Below are 14,320 nucleotides of genomic sequence, written 5' to 3'. Positions count from 1 at the left end.
TTGATGATGAAATCTCCCTTCTCATTTCTTCTACTCTTCTAATAATATTATAATACCCTTAACAGCTATATCAAATGCATCCTCAACCTTCCCTTCTCATTTGTTCTCTCTAACATCACCTTCAGGTATGAACACAGAGTAGCTCAAATAGTCTTTTGGTAAATGCCAACTATATTGTTCATAAGCTGACTTTGGATGGAAAAAAACCGGTATGCAGCCGGCTAAGATTGCGTCGAAAGTTGATCTCCTCGTGTAGGAATCGCCAGACGGCTCCAAGCAAATTGATCTTTGAAAAACACTCATGACGCTGACCGGATCTTCACAAGTATTTTTGTTGTTTTTACCCCTGTAGCATCCTAGGAGTTTGCAACTGCTAGAAGACTGGCATTGTCTGATCAGCTCGTTTCTGATGGAATCCGGTGCATTAGGCGTTGGGGCGCCTGCAAAGGAGAACAAATAAGGCCTCTTCATCCTTCTCATTCTCTTTTGCCACAAAGAAACATGAAGATCCTTTGAGAATTTGTCTGAGGGTGACTTCAGACAGGTTTGTGTTAACACAAATTAGTGCTAATTACTTGTGCATTTGTATAATTAAGTGTAGCTTGGCATTTTTTACAATTTTTTGTTGGTTCAAACTTTAATCATGAAGTCACTATTAATTTCTGTATTGATCTCCTTTATTTATATACTTAGCATTATAACACATAATAATGATGATTGCTAATTAACTCAACATAGTTAAACAAGTAAAGTAGTTTGGTTAATCTTATGTGTTCACTTACAGAATCTGCCTAGATTCCAACCTGAGAATCTGGAGAAGAACAAGACTATATTCGAGAGGGTAAATGAAATGGCGACGAAGAAGGGATGCACTCCATCTCAGCTTGCATTGGCATGGGTTCACCACCAAGGAAATGGTGACTGCCTCATTCCTGGAACCACCAAAGTTGACAATTTTAACCAAAACGTTGGTGCTTTATCTGTGAAACTTGCACCACAAGAAATGGCAGAACTCGAGTCCTTTTCTGTTGTGGACGCTGTCAAATGTGATAGATACACCGGCGATCTAATTACCTGGAAGAACTCTGATAGTCCACCACTCTCTTCTTGGAAAGCTGTTTAATTTTCTTGCTGTTGATTTGTTCTTTCAATTAATTAAGTAATCTGAAGTTTGGACTCTGTTCCAGATAACTTCATGTATGTGTGTGTGTTTCTCTGTCTAAATAAACAAAAGACTTAAGCACATCAACAATGGCATGCCTTCTACTATTAATCTTTGACCAAGGTGAAAGCAAAGTTTCATATCTAAATGATTCAGTGATTTGTATTTCTTTTTTATGTTAAAAATTATGGTCATAAGTGAATGAATGTAACTAACAAGTAAGTACTCATTTTGTTTTATTTATTTCTTCAAGATCCAATAGTTTTTCAATGTAAATATATGAGGTGGAAGGTCCTATTAACATTTTTTAAAAGAAAATAAAAGTGAGGTCCACCATTTGATTAGTTAAATGGGGGTGGGTTTGTGGGGTTCTTTTTCTAATTGCTGTATTCTTTAATGGCTGCTGGGAGTGGGACAATTTTTTTTATTAAAATTATATTTACTTTCTTGTTTAGAATAACTATACTCAGCCATTTGAGGTTTCACACCTGTAGTCATTTGACAATTAACATTCACAAAGCTTCATTCAGCTTCTTCCACTGATATCATAGTGCTACCATCATCTTCACATTACAACAATGGCTAAAGTTGGAAGAATGAAGCTGGGTTCATAGGGCTTGGAGGTGTCTCAGCAAGGACTTGGTTGCATGGAATGTCTTCTGGCTATGGACCTCCAAAACCAGAACCAGATATTGTGATAGGAATTATGACTTCCTCCACTCCCCTTATTTTATTTTTAGTTTAGTATTGTTTTTGTTTAGAAAAGCATTCAAAAGGAAGAGGAGCACTGTGCTTTTGGCATTACCTAAATTGCACTATATTATGCTGATCTAGTTTATTGAGCCCACCAAAACCTCAACTTTAGTGAGATTATCAAATACCAAATCCATTTAACTTCATTGCATTTAAGAAGATAAAGACATATCAGAGATGAAAACCAACATAATTAAGACCTAGGGCATATTCTCTTACAGATAATTTATTTTATTTTGTGCCTACTGAAAAATAAAAGTATTGAAATATACCAATCAAGAACAAACGTATCCAACAATCGGAACCTTAAATATATATATATACTGGTACATAATCTTTGATAAAAATAATATATTTTACCTAAGTGTTGTAACTACTATTTCAACATGGAGATAGTCATAAATTTATCCTCATTAGTCATAATGATTTCTAATGAAGTGAATGATTAATAATATGATATTAATTAATAATCTTTGCCTTGCAATCATGATGGAGTTTTCAACTACTTATAAGAGTAGGCAAATAGCTCAGAACATTCATTCAAAGAAGCCAAATAAAACTTCTGCATCACTCTTCGAACACTGATCATAGTTGCAACTAGCAAGCACATCATCACCACAACACAGCAATGGCTAAAGTTGGAAGAATGAAACTGGGATCACAAGGTTTGGAGGTATCTCAGCAAGGACTTGGTTGCATGGGAATGTCTGCTTACTATGGACCTCCAAAGCCAGAACCTGACATGGTTGCTCTCATTCACCATGCTGTTCAAAGTGGTGTCACATTCCTTGATACCTCTGATGTCTATGGTCCTCACACCAATGAAATTCTGATTGGAAAGGTTCCTACTTGAGCTTTGATTCACCTACCCTTTTGACTTTTCGTCTGATTTTTTACTTTTTTGTTGTTGTTCTGATCCTTGGACTTAATTGGAGACAGATAAGTTGACATAAACAGTTCAGTTGATCTTATCCAAGTGAAAAAAATAACGAGTGATTCAAGATTTTATGTTGCTTTCTTCTCTGTTATAGATCATGGATTCTTCTTAAGCAAGTTCTCAAGTTTGAATTTTATGTCACAATTTTGTTTTGGCTTGTGCATATGATATTATGATGAAATGTTTGGAACTTTGAGACAGGCTTTGAGTGGAGGGGTGAGAGAGAAGGTTGAATTGGCAACCAAGTTTGGTATCCGCATTTCTGATGATGGAAAATATGAGAACCGTGGTGATCCATCATATGTGAGAGCTGCCTGTGAAGGAAGCTTGAAGAGACTTGACATTGATTGCATAGATCTCTATTACCAACATCGAATCGATACACGTGTTCCAATCGAAATAACGGTTTGAATCTTTCTCTATCATAAAATAAGTCTTTAGGTCAACTTGAACCATAAGAGTTTACGAGTTAACTCGAGAAATTAATAACCTTGAATTTCACATTTAACTAGTTCAGTGAACACTTATGTTTGAATTATTCATCACTTAACAAGATTGAATATCATATTGTTAAGGAAATGCAATCCGTTTTATGGAACTGACATTTAGTATGTTAATTGTTTTTTTTTTTTTTTTGATAGTTTTAGAACTCACTTAAATCCCAAAGAGGGAAGTGAGAGCAAGCTACAGACAACAAGAAAAAACGAAACTTAAACTAAACAAAACAAGAACCAAACATAAAACAACAAAGACATAAGCTAAAGATCTAGACTATTACACGAATGTCAAAAACCTCGAAGGCACTAAGAAGCCTAGGACCGCCAACAGAACAAAAAAACAACACGAACAACGAGTCCCTGAGAAACAAACCTACACCACTAAAAATCACAAATAAGCAGTTTCAACCATAATTACTGTGCCTATAATTACACCATTGGTTGACCAGGAATTGAATGTCGCTTACACATGCCTCAAAGGATCTTTCCTTCTTGCAAAAAATTCTGCAGTTGCGCTCCTTCCATATAGTCCACACCGTTGCAAAGAAGCAAATAATCCATTCACACTTTTGTATATTACCAAGCCTTAAATCCACCCAGCAGTCAAAGCAATCTTTTGCTAAATTCGGCCACACCCAAGATAGACCCCACCTTTGAAGGATCACAACCCATAAATTCCAAGACCAGTCACATGCAAAGAAAATGTGGTGGACAGACTCAGGTCTAGAACCACAAAGCACGCACTTCACATCCTCACTCCGAAGCATCTTCAAATTGCACAGCCTATCCTTTGTATTTAGTCTTCCTAGAACTATAAACTAAGTGAGGAGCTCCACTCTAGGAGGAACAAAGCCAACCCACAACTTTTTAGCAAAATTATACATGTTGGAATCCGTCTCTCTATTCCTGTCCTTATAAATAATATTAAGGAAAGATTTAACAGAAAAATCCCCATTTTTGTCGAAATCTATCCACTTCATCTACTTTTATGGTAATTGTTAAGAGCATGAAGTAATAAAAATAGACTACCTTATGTGTGATGACTTCAATTTTTTTCACTTCTTCAATTTCAAGTTAAGACTGGTGAGCTTAAGAAGCTTGTTGAGGAGGGAAAAATAAAATACATTGGTCTATCCGAGGCTTCAGCTTCAACAATCAGAAGAGCACATGCTGTTCATCCCATATCAGCTGTGCAGTTAGAATGGTCTCTTTGGTCAAGAGATGTTGAAGAAGAAGTGATTCCAACTTGCAGGTTTGAATCTAATCATTCACAAGTATTAATGTTCTTGTTAACAAGCAAATCTCTTTCTAGGACTTCTCATAAAACATCATGATACCATGTCTGAGTTTTTGGCTTCCAACTATTGTCCTTTTCAGGGAACTTGGCATTGGAATTGTTGCATACAGTCCTCTTGGCTGCGGATTCTTTTCATCCGGATCAAAGTTGCTTGATAATTTATCACAGGACGACTTCAGGAAGGTTTGTGTCATATGTGTGCGATTATAGAAATTCATGCTCTGATCACTTGTCATTTTCATAATCATGTTTTGTACTCAGTTACATATTCTTTCACAAATCTTAACAAGTCAAACTTTAGTAGATAAGTTACCTACTAATATTATTAGGATTTTGTTGATCGGTGACCTAAAAAGATATATGATAATATATATTCATTTCATAACACTTGCATCTTACTATATTATGTTTTTCAAATGTTCATCAATGATACATACATTAAAAAAAAAAAAAAAAAAAATCCTTGTGCATTTGCAGGCTCTGCCTAAATTTCAACCTGAAAACCTGGAGTCAAACAAGACTATATTTGAGAGGGTCAATGAAATGGCCGCAAAGAAAGGATGCACACCATCTCAGCTTGCATTGGCATGGCTTCACCACCAAGGCAATGATGTCTGCCCCATTCCCGGAACCACCAAACTTGAGAACCTTAACAACAACATTGGTGCTTTATCTGTGAAACTTGCACCACAAGAAATGGCAGAACTCGAGTCCTTTGCTGCCGCAGATGTTGTCAAGGGTGGTAGATACGCCGGCGATCTAATTACCTGGAGGAACTCTGATACTCCACCACTCTCTTCTTGGAAAGTTGTTTAATTTTCTTGCTGTTGAGTTGTTCTTTCAATTAATTAAGTGATCTGAAGTTTGAACTCTGTTCCAGATAACTTCATGTATGTGTGTGTGTTTCTCTGTCTTAATAAACAAAAGACTTAAGCACATCAACAATGCCATGCCTTCTACTATTAATCTTTGACCAAGGTGAAAGCAAAGTTTCATATCTAAATGATTCAGTGATTTGTATTTTTTTCTTATGTTAAAAATTATGGTCATAAGTGAATGAATGTACTAACAAGTAAGTTTTTCAATGTAAATATATGAGGTGAAAGGTCCTATTAACATTTTTATAAAGAAAATAAAAGTTAGGTACACCGTTTGATTAGTTAAATGGGGTGGGTTTGTGGGGTTCTTTTTCTAATTGCTATATTCTATACTGGCTGCTGGGAGTGGGACAATTTTTTTTATAAAAACTATATTTACTTTCTTGTTTAGAATAACTATACTCAGCCATTTGAGGTTTCACAGCTGTAGTCATTTGACAATTAACATTCACAAAGCTTCATTCTGCTTCTTCCACTGATATCATAGTGCTACCATCATCTTCACATGACAACAATGGCTAAAGTTGGAAGAATGAAGCTGGGTTCACAGGGCTTGGAGGTGTCTCAGCAAGGACTTGGTTGCATGGGAATGTCTTCTGGCTATGGACCTCCAAAACCAGAACCAGATATTGTGATAGGAATTATGACTTCCTCCACTCCCCTTATTTTATTTTTAGTTTAGTATTGTTTTTGTTTAGAAAAGCATTCAAAAGGAAGAGGAGCACTGTGCTTTTGGCATTACCTAAATTGCACTATATTATGCTGATCTAGTTTATTGAGCCCACCAAAACCTCAACTTTAGTGAGATAATCAAATACCAAATCCATTTAACTTCATTGCATTTAAGAAGATAAAGACATATCACTATATCAGAGATGAAAACCAACATAATTAAGACCTAGGGCATATTCTCTTACAGATAATTTATTTTATTTTGTACCTACTGAAAAATAAAAGTATTGAAATATACCAATCAAGAACAAACGTATCCAACAATCGGAACCTTAAATATATATATACTGGTACATAAAAAGTGTTGTAAATACTATTTCAACATGGAGATAGTCATAAATTTATCCTCATTAGTCATAATGATTTCTAATGAAGTGAATGATTAATAATATGATATTAATTAATAATCTTTGCCTTGCTGTCATGATGGAGTTTTCAACTACTTATAAGAGTAGGCACATAGCTCAGAACATTCATTCAAAGAAGCCAAATAAAACTTCTGCATCACTCTTCGAACACTGATCATAGTTGCAACTTGCAAGCACATCATCACCACAACACAGCAATGGCTAAAGTTGGAAGAATGAAACTGGGATCACAAGGTTTGGAGGTATCTCAGCAAGGACTTGGTTGCATGGGAATGTCTGCTTACTATGGACCTCCAAAGCCAGAACCTGACATGGTTGCTCTCATTCACCATGCTGTTCAAAGTGGTGTCACATTCCTTGATACCTCTGATGTCTATGGTCCTCACACCAATGAAATTCTGATTGGAAAGGTTCCTACTTGAGCTTTGATTCACCTACCCTTTTGACTTTTCTTCAATTTTTTTTTTTTTGGTTGTTCTGATCCTTGGACTTAATTGGAGACAGATAAGTTGATATAAACAGTTCAGTTGATTTTATCCAAGTGAAAAAATACCGAGTGTTTTCAAGATTTTGTGTTGCTTTTCTCTCTGTTATTGATCATGGATTCTTCTTAAGCAAGTTCTCAAGTTTGAATTTTATAAATGAATAATGTCATTTCTTATTATGTCATAATTTTTGTTTTGGCTTGTGCATATGATATTATGATGAAATGTTTGGAACTTTGAGCAGGCTTTGAAGGGAGGGGTGAGAGGGAAGGTTGAATTGGCAACCAAATTTGGTATCAGCATTTCTGATGATGAAAAGTTTGAGAACCGTGGTGATCCATCATATGTGAGAGCTGCCTGTGAGGGAAGCTTGAAGAGACTTGAAATTGATTGTATAGATCTCTATTACCAACATCGAATTGATACACGTGTTCCAATCGAAATAACGGTTTGAATCTTTCTCTGTGCTAATACTATTATTTAGTTAATCTTGAATCTTTAGGACTACTTCGGTGAACACATGTTTAAATGTTTCATTGTATTCCATTTTATTCTATAATTCTCTATCAGTTAACAAGATTGAATATCATATTCTTATGGAAATGCAATCTGTTATATGGAACTGACATTTTAATTGTTAAGAGCATGAAGTAAAAAAATAGACTACTTTATGTGTGATTACTTCAATTTTTTTCACTTCTTCAATTTCAAGTTAAGATTGGTGAGCTTAAGAAGCTTGTTGAGGAGGGAAAAATAAAATACATTGGTCTATCCGAGGCTTCAGCTTCAACAATCAGAAGAGCACATGCTGTTCATCCCATATCAGCTGTGCAGTTAGAATGGTCTCTTTGGTCAAGAGATGTTGAAGAAGAAGTGATTCCAACTTGCAGGTGCAGTTTAAGACAACGAATAACTCGATGTTTGAAACACTAAGATGATCCAATGGCATACATTGTATAGAAGTTACTATGATCTATATGATTGGATTATCATAGCCTATATCATCAATATAAATATATGATCCACAATTTAATTTCATGGCTTTTAAATTTTATACTTCTCAGGGAACTTGGTATTGGAATTGTTGCATATAGTCCTCTTGGGAGAGGATTCCTTTCATCAGGAACAAAGATACTTGAGAATTTATCTGAGGGTGACTTCAGACAGGTTTGTGTTAACACAAGTTAGTGCTAATTACTTGAGCATTTTCATAATTAAGTGTACCTTGGCATTATTTACGATTTTTCATTAGTTCAAACTTTAATCATGAACTCGCTATTATTTTCTGTATTGATCTTCCTTTAGTTATATACTTAGCATTTTATCATATAATAATGATGATTACTAACTGAACACATAAAACAGAATACAGTTTTCTCGATCAACAAAGTTAAACAAGTAAAGTAGCTTGGTTAATCTTATGTGTGTTACAGAATCTGCCTAGATTCCAACCTGAGAATCTGGAGAAGAACAAGACTATATTTGAGAGGGTTAATGAAATGGCGGCGAAGAAGGGATGCACTCCATCTCAGCTTGCATTGGCATGGGTTCACCACCAAGGAAATGATGTCTGCCCCATTCCTGGAACCACCAAAGTTGACAATTTTAACCAAAACATTGCTGCTTTATCTGTGAAACTTGCACCACAAGAAATGGCAGAACTCGAGTCCTTTGCTGCCGCGGATGCTGTCAAGGGTGATAGATACGCCGGCGATCTAAGTACCTGGAAGAACTCTGATACTCCACCACTCTCTTCTTGGAAAGCTGTTTAATTTTCTTGCTGTTGATTTGTTCTTTCAATTAATTAAGTGATCTGAAGTTTGAACTCTATTGCAGATAACTTCATGTGTGTGTCTTGTGTATTTCTCCGTCTAAATAAACAAAAGACTTAAGCACATCAAAAGTGCATTGGCATGCCTTCTACTATTAATCTTTGACTAAGGTGGAAGCAAAGTTTCATATCTAAATGATTCAGTGATTTGTATTTTGTTTTTAATATTAAAATTTATGGTCATAAGTGGATGAATATAACTAACAAGTAAGTACTCATTTTGTGTTATTTTATTTCTTCAAGATCCAGTAGTTTTTCAATGTAAATATATGAGGTGAAAGGTCCTATTAACATTTTTTAAAGAAAATAAGAGGTCCACCATTTGATTAGTTAAATGGGGGTGGGCTTGTGGGGTTCTTTTTCTAATTGCTATATTCTATAATGGCTGCTTGGAGTGGGACAAGTTTTTTTATTAAAATTATATTTACTTTCTTGTTTAGAATAACTATACTCAGCCATTTGACGCTTCACAGCTATAGTCATTTGACAATTAACATTCACAAAGCTTCATTCAGCTTCTTCCACTGATATCATAGTGCTACCATCATCTTCACATTACAACAATGGCTAAAGTTGGAAGAATGAAGTTGGGTTCACAGGGCTTGGAGGTGTCTCAGCAAGGACTTGGTTGCATGGGAATGTCTTCTGGCTATGGACCTCCAAAACCAGAACCAGACATGGTTGCTCTCATCCACCATGCTATTCAGTCTGGTGTCACATTCCTTGACACTGCTGATGTCTATGGCCCTCACACCAACGAAATTCTAATTGCAAAGGTTCCTACTTGATCTTTAATTCAGCTACCCTTTTGGATTTTCTTTTGATTTCTTATGTTTTTCTGATATGAAGTTCCTTGGTTATAATTAGACTAATGTTATTTGCATATACAAGTTAGTTGATATCTCTTGAGATAGAGTAAGAACAAGACAGAGAATATTCTGTTTCTTGTTCATGTACATCTTCCTATCAGTTTATGGTTTTGGATAAGTGGTTTCATGACACTCTGAATGTCAAATCAGGGGACTAAGGTGAAGTAGTAAGGAGTCTTTTCCATCCTCAATAACTAACTAGTGTCGAGGGTTTGAGTCTCGGCTTGTGAAACTTTGTTTAAGAGATCAAACAGTTATTGGGATGTATACTCTTTCTATGTGAAGATATCATGTCTTTTATTGTAGTTAGTTTCAATTTTTGGCAGGCTCTGAAGGGAGGGCTGAGAGAGAAGGTTGAATTGGCAACCAAATTTTCAATCAATATTATTGGGGAAAGGAAATTCGATATCCGTGGAGATCCAGAATATGTGAGAGCTTCCTGTGAGGGGAGCTTGAAGAGACTTGACATTGATTGCATTGATCTCTATTTTCAGCATAGAGTTGATACTCGCGTGCCAATCGAACTCACTGTTAGACCTCTTTCTTTCTCTTTTTGTTTTTGCTTTATCACCAACTTGATGTCATTAATGGAGGGTTAAATAAGTTTCTAGTCCTTGTAAAATCAGTAAATTGTCTCTATTATTATTCCAGATATACATAGATCAACTTAGAAATTGGTACCTGTAATTATGTTGGGACCAAAATATAAATCACCAGCTTTGCATCACAATTGTATTGTACAACAACCCCAATCTGCATTTAGTATATATGTGTCTTTGTTAAGGAAACACTTGATACAATCTTAGGATGTGAGATAATTGCATATATGAAGAGATATGTATGATGACTTCAAATTTTTCCTTGTAATTGTTTTAATCAAGATTGGGGAGCTTAAGAAACTTGTTGAAGAGGGAAAAATAAAGTACGTCGGTCTATCTGAGGCGTCGCCTTCAACAATCAGAAGAGCACATGCTGTTCATCCCATAACCGCTGTGCAAATTGAATGGTCTCTATGGTCCAGAGATGTCGAGGAAGAAATAATTCCAACTTGCAGGTGTGAATCTAAAGCACAAGGATTAATGTTCTTTTTAACAAGCAATTCTATTTCTAGGACTTCTGAATTTTTGGCTTCCAAATATTGTCCTTTTCAGGGAACTTGGCATTGGAATTGTTGCATATAGTCCTCTTGGCCGCGGATTCTTTTCATCCGGATCAAAGTTGCTTGATAATTTGTCGCAGAACAACTTCCGGAAGGTTTGTGTGATGTGCATTTCCTTAATCATGTTTTCTGCTCATAGTCACACATTTTCATCTACTTCAAAACCTTGTGCCTTTCACAAATTTTAACAAGTCAAACTTCAGTGGATTACTTACCTACTAATATTATGAGGATTTTGTTAATCAGTGTCCTAAAAAGATACATGATAATATGCACTGATTTCATAACATATATCATATCCATATTTAATAGTTTTCCCTATATAACACTTACATCTTACTATATTATGTTCCTCAAATGTTCATCAATGATACATAAATTATAAAACCTTATGTTTTGTGTTCTGTTGCAGGCTCTGCCTAGATTTCAACCTGAAAACCTGGAGACGAACAAGACTATATTCGAGAGGGTCAATGAAATGGCCGCGAAAAAAGGATGCACTCCATCTCAGCTTGCATTGGCATGGCTTCACCACCAAGGCAATGATGTCTGCCCCATACCTGGAACCACCAAAATTGAGAACTTTAATGACAACATTGGAGCCTTGTCTGTGAAACTTACACGGGAAGAAATGACAGAACTCGAGTCCTTTGCTACCGCAGATGTTGTCAAGGGTGATAGATATGCAGAGGATATGTTAGCTACATGGAAGAACTCTGATACTCCACCACTTTCTTCTCGGAAAGCTGTTTAATCATGTTCATCACAATGTTTATTTTATCATTGCACCTTCAAGAGTGTTGGTTACTTTCAATAAATAGATCAGTATGAAGGGCATGTATGTGTTCCCTTTTGAAATGAATTTGGTTACATCAGTGAACCTTCCAAATTTCTAGCTGCTGATTTTGTATATTCTTAACTTTGAAGTGGTTTTTGGATTCTGCTGCCTATACATAAAATAAGGGTTTATGGAGAATTTGTGCCAATGAAAAAAGAGTCCTTATTCAGTTGCAGATAGTGGTCAACTTGCAGTTGATTGTAGTAGTGAAGATTTTGACAATCCAGAAAATTCACATGCCAGTGACTATTAATAAAGGGTTTGGCTAATATGTGTCCGATAAAGATATTAATCAAGAAGTTTATTATAAAAAATTGTGTAAAGTTTGATTTTTAATACAATTGTTATGCATTTATTAAAAGTTAAAACAAAATATTTAAAATTATCTAATAATAGTAATCTTAATTTATTTTTGGTTGAAAAAGAGAATCTATCTATCTATTTATTTATAATAAATAAAAACTGATACCAACTCTTTCATAATGAGTTTAAACTATCTATTTTTTTTGCTAATGATGTCATATCAGCAATTCTAATGACTTGGTAAAAGATAAAAATCAACCAACCACTATTTAGTAAAATAAAATGTTTTAAAAAAATTTAAAAAAAAAATTCTTATCTATTATTATTCAATTGAAACATCAAGTACTAATTAAATGCAATAAACATACATTAAAAGTGTCATAATAATAAGGTTTAATTAGTCTGTTGATTCCTATAATTTCGCAAAATTTTCAATTAGGTCTTTATACTTTTTTTCCTTTTAATTGAGTCTCTATACGTTAATTTTTTTTCAATAAAGTCCGTACCGTGAGTATAACGTTTAAGATAATGGAATATTCTATTTAAAAAACGAATATTCTTATAAATTAATTAAAATAGCTAATTGAACATATATTTATTTTTTTTAAAATACCAAAAGAACCCTCATATTTTATCCAAAGAAAAAAAACCCTATCAAGCCCTTTTCGACCCTGCCGCCTCTCCGATGGCGCTTGACGACGATCTGAAGAGCGACGACCAGAATGCGCGCGGCGACGTCGCTGCAAATCTGTCCCGCAAGAAAGCCACCCCTCCTCAACCCGCTAAGAAGCTCCTCATCAAGCTCCGCACAGGTTCCATACTCCTCAATTTTTGTCCTTTTTCCTTTTGAGGATTTTGTATAATTCGGGGGTGATGAATGGGTTGTTTTATTTGTGTTAAGGGCCTCACTTTAGTGAATTTCTTAGCTGCTTAGTTAACACTAGGGGTTTGAGTTATGTTAATGGCTTGTTCTTAATACAATTTTTGGGTTAGAAATTGAATCGAAGTTTGTTAATTGGTAATCATCTTATAGAGCAGATATATAAGATTTTGTTCATTGGTTACATTGATAATAAATAAACTTAGAGAAGCAAAACTGGAAGCCAGAGAACTCTTATTCATTTGCTGAGACAAACTTTTTCATCTACTTCAAAACTTGGTGTTTTTAACAAATTTTAACAAAGTCAAACTTTAGTGGATAACTTACCTAGTACTATTATTATTGTTAGGATTTTGTTAATCAGTGTCCTTAAAAAGATATATGGTAATATATATTGACTTCATAACACATACCAAATCCAAATTTAACAGTTTTCCCTGTATAACACTGCATCTTACTATATTATGTTTTTCAAATGTTCATAATGATACATAAACTATAAAATCTTATGTTGTGTGTTGTGTTGCAGGCTCTGCCTAGATTCCAACCTGAAAACCTGGAGACAAACAAGACTATATTCGAGAGGGTTAACGAAATCGCCATGAAGAAAGGATGTACTCCATCTCAGCTTGCATTGGCATGGCTTCACCACCAAGGCAATGATGTCTGCCCCATACCCGGAACCACCAAAATTGAGAACTTTAATGACAACATTGGAGCCTTGTCTGTGAAACTTACACCACAAGAAATGACAGAACTCGAGTCCTTTGCTGCCGTAGATGTTGTCAAGGGTGATAGATTTCCAGATGGTTTTGTACCTACATGGAAGAACTCTGATACTCCACTTTCTTCTTGGAAAGCTGTTTGATCAAGTTCATCACTTAATATTTAATTTACCATTTCACCCTCTGGAGTGTTGATACTTTAAAAATAAATAGATCAGTGTAAAGGGCATTTATGTATTGTGTTCCCTTTTGAAATGAATTTGGTTACATCAGTGAACCTTTGAAATTTCTAGCTGCTGATTTTGTATTCTTAACTTGGAAGTGGTTTTTGGATTCTATTGCAGATAACTTCATATGTATTCTACAAAACACAGTTCACATTTCTATTTCTTCATAGAATTTTTAAAACAATTTGTATGGTGGAAGAATTCATTTTTTTTCTTTTCTAATTGAAGAAATATGTAATAGTGATTATTGTATATCACAAGTAAGTGCGTTATTTTGAACTTGAGGAGAAAATGGTTGCCAGAGTTAGAGTTACACTTATTTTACTTTGAATTAATATTTTTACATTATCAATTTGAATAGAATTTAAGAAAAATATCA

General features: G+C 34.9%; 4 protein-coding genes across 6 annotated transcripts; all 4 read left to right on the top strand.

Annotated features, from left to right (window-relative positions):
* Positions 1-301: 301 nt before the first annotated feature.
* LOC140184273 (probable aldo-keto reductase 3) lies at positions 302-1,123 on the top strand. The gene is made up of 2 exons (XM_072234613.1): positions 302-325; positions 785-1,123. The coding sequence occupies exons 1-2, from the start codon at positions 302-304 to the stop codon at positions 1,121-1,123; spliced, it is 363 nt and encodes a 120-aa protein (XP_072090714.1).
* A 525-nt stretch (positions 1,124-1,648) lies between these two features.
* Positions 1,649-5,591, top strand: LOC112744798 (probable aldo-keto reductase 2). Its single transcript, XM_072234044.1, has 5 exons — positions 1,649-2,756; positions 3,054-3,257; positions 4,429-4,601; positions 4,727-4,829; positions 5,124-5,591. Exons 1-5 carry the CDS (start codon positions 2,544-2,546, stop codon positions 5,460-5,462), a joined length of 1,032 nt encoding a protein of 343 aa, XP_072090145.1. The 5' UTR covers positions 1,649-2,543; the 3' UTR covers positions 5,463-5,591.
* A 975-nt stretch (positions 5,592-6,566) lies between these two features.
* Positions 6,567-9,105, top strand: LOC112744799 (probable aldo-keto reductase 2). Its single transcript, XM_072234045.1, has 5 exons — positions 6,567-7,034; positions 7,354-7,557; positions 7,827-7,999; positions 8,174-8,276; positions 8,543-9,105. The coding sequence occupies exons 1-5, from the start codon at positions 6,822-6,824 to the stop codon at positions 8,879-8,881; spliced, it is 1,032 nt and encodes a 343-aa protein (XP_072090146.1). The 5' UTR covers positions 6,567-6,821; the 3' UTR covers positions 8,882-9,105.
* On the top strand, positions 8,912-14,083 carry LOC112744794 (probable aldo-keto reductase 2). 3 transcript variants are annotated; one of them, XM_072234039.1, is made up of 6 exons: positions 8,912-9,051; positions 9,381-9,716; positions 10,136-10,339; positions 10,691-10,863; positions 10,961-11,063; positions 11,381-11,944. In XM_072234039.1, exons 2-6 carry the CDS (start codon positions 9,504-9,506, stop codon positions 11,720-11,722), a joined length of 1,035 nt encoding a protein of 344 aa, XP_072090140.1. In that variant the 5' UTR covers positions 8,912-9,051; positions 9,381-9,503; the 3' UTR covers positions 11,723-11,944. The 3 variants fall into 3 exon arrangements, with proteins under 3 accessions (XP_072090140.1, XP_072090141.1, XP_072090139.1); XM_072234040.1 differs by lacking the exons at positions 8,912-9,051; positions 11,381-11,944 and adding an exon at positions 13,519-14,083 and having other exon boundaries at positions 9,311-9,716; XM_072234038.1 differs by lacking the exon at positions 8,912-9,051 and having other exon boundaries at positions 9,311-9,716.
* The last annotated feature ends 237 nt before the right edge of the window (positions 14,084-14,320 follow it).

This window comes from Arachis hypogaea, chromosome 4 (assembly GCF_003086295.3).
Source record: "Arachis hypogaea cultivar Tifrunner chromosome 4, arahy.Tifrunner.gnm2.J5K5, whole genome shotgun sequence".
Classification (NCBI taxonomy): domain Eukaryota; kingdom Viridiplantae; phylum Streptophyta; class Magnoliopsida; order Fabales; family Fabaceae; genus Arachis; species Arachis hypogaea.
The sequence above is the reverse complement of the archived record's forward strand: the minus strand, read 5'-3'. Positions and strand labels throughout refer to the sequence as shown.

Coding starts and splice junctions, on each gene's coding strand:
- LOC112744794 (XM_072234039.1), top strand. CDS start 9,504: ATGGCTAAAGTTGGAAGAATGAAGTTGGGTTCACAGGGCTTGGAGGTG. Junction 9,717..10,135: donor ACGAAATTCTAATTGCAAAG/GTTCCTACTTGA, acceptor AATTTTTGGCAG/GCTCTGAAGGGAGGGCTGAG. Junction 10,864..10,960: donor GAAATAATTCCAACTTGCAG/GTGTGAATCTAA, acceptor TGTCCTTTTCAG/GGAACTTGGCATTGGAATTG.
- LOC112744799 (XM_072234045.1), top strand. CDS start 6,822: ATGGCTAAAGTTGGAAGAATGAAACTGGGATCACAAGGTTTGGAGGTA. Junction 7,558..7,826: donor GTGTTCCAATCGAAATAACG/GTTTGAATCTTT, acceptor TTTCAAGTTAAG/ATTGGTGAGCTTAAGAAGCT. Junction 8,277..8,542: donor CTGAGGGTGACTTCAGACAG/GTTTGTGTTAAC, acceptor TGTGTGTTACAG/AATCTGCCTAGATTCCAACC.
- LOC112744798 (XM_072234044.1), top strand. CDS start 2,544: ATGGCTAAAGTTGGAAGAATGAAACTGGGATCACAAGGTTTGGAGGTA. Junction 2,757..3,053: donor ATGAAATTCTGATTGGAAAG/GTTCCTACTTGA, acceptor ACTTTGAGACAG/GCTTTGAGTGGAGGGGTGAG. Junction 4,602..4,726: donor GAAGTGATTCCAACTTGCAG/GTTTGAATCTAA, acceptor TGTCCTTTTCAG/GGAACTTGGCATTGGAATTG.
- LOC140184273 (XM_072234613.1), top strand. CDS start 302: ATGACGCTGACCGGATCTTCACAA. Junction 326..784: donor CGCTGACCGGATCTTCACAA/GTATTTTTGTTG, acceptor GTTCACTTACAG/AATCTGCCTAGATTCCAACC.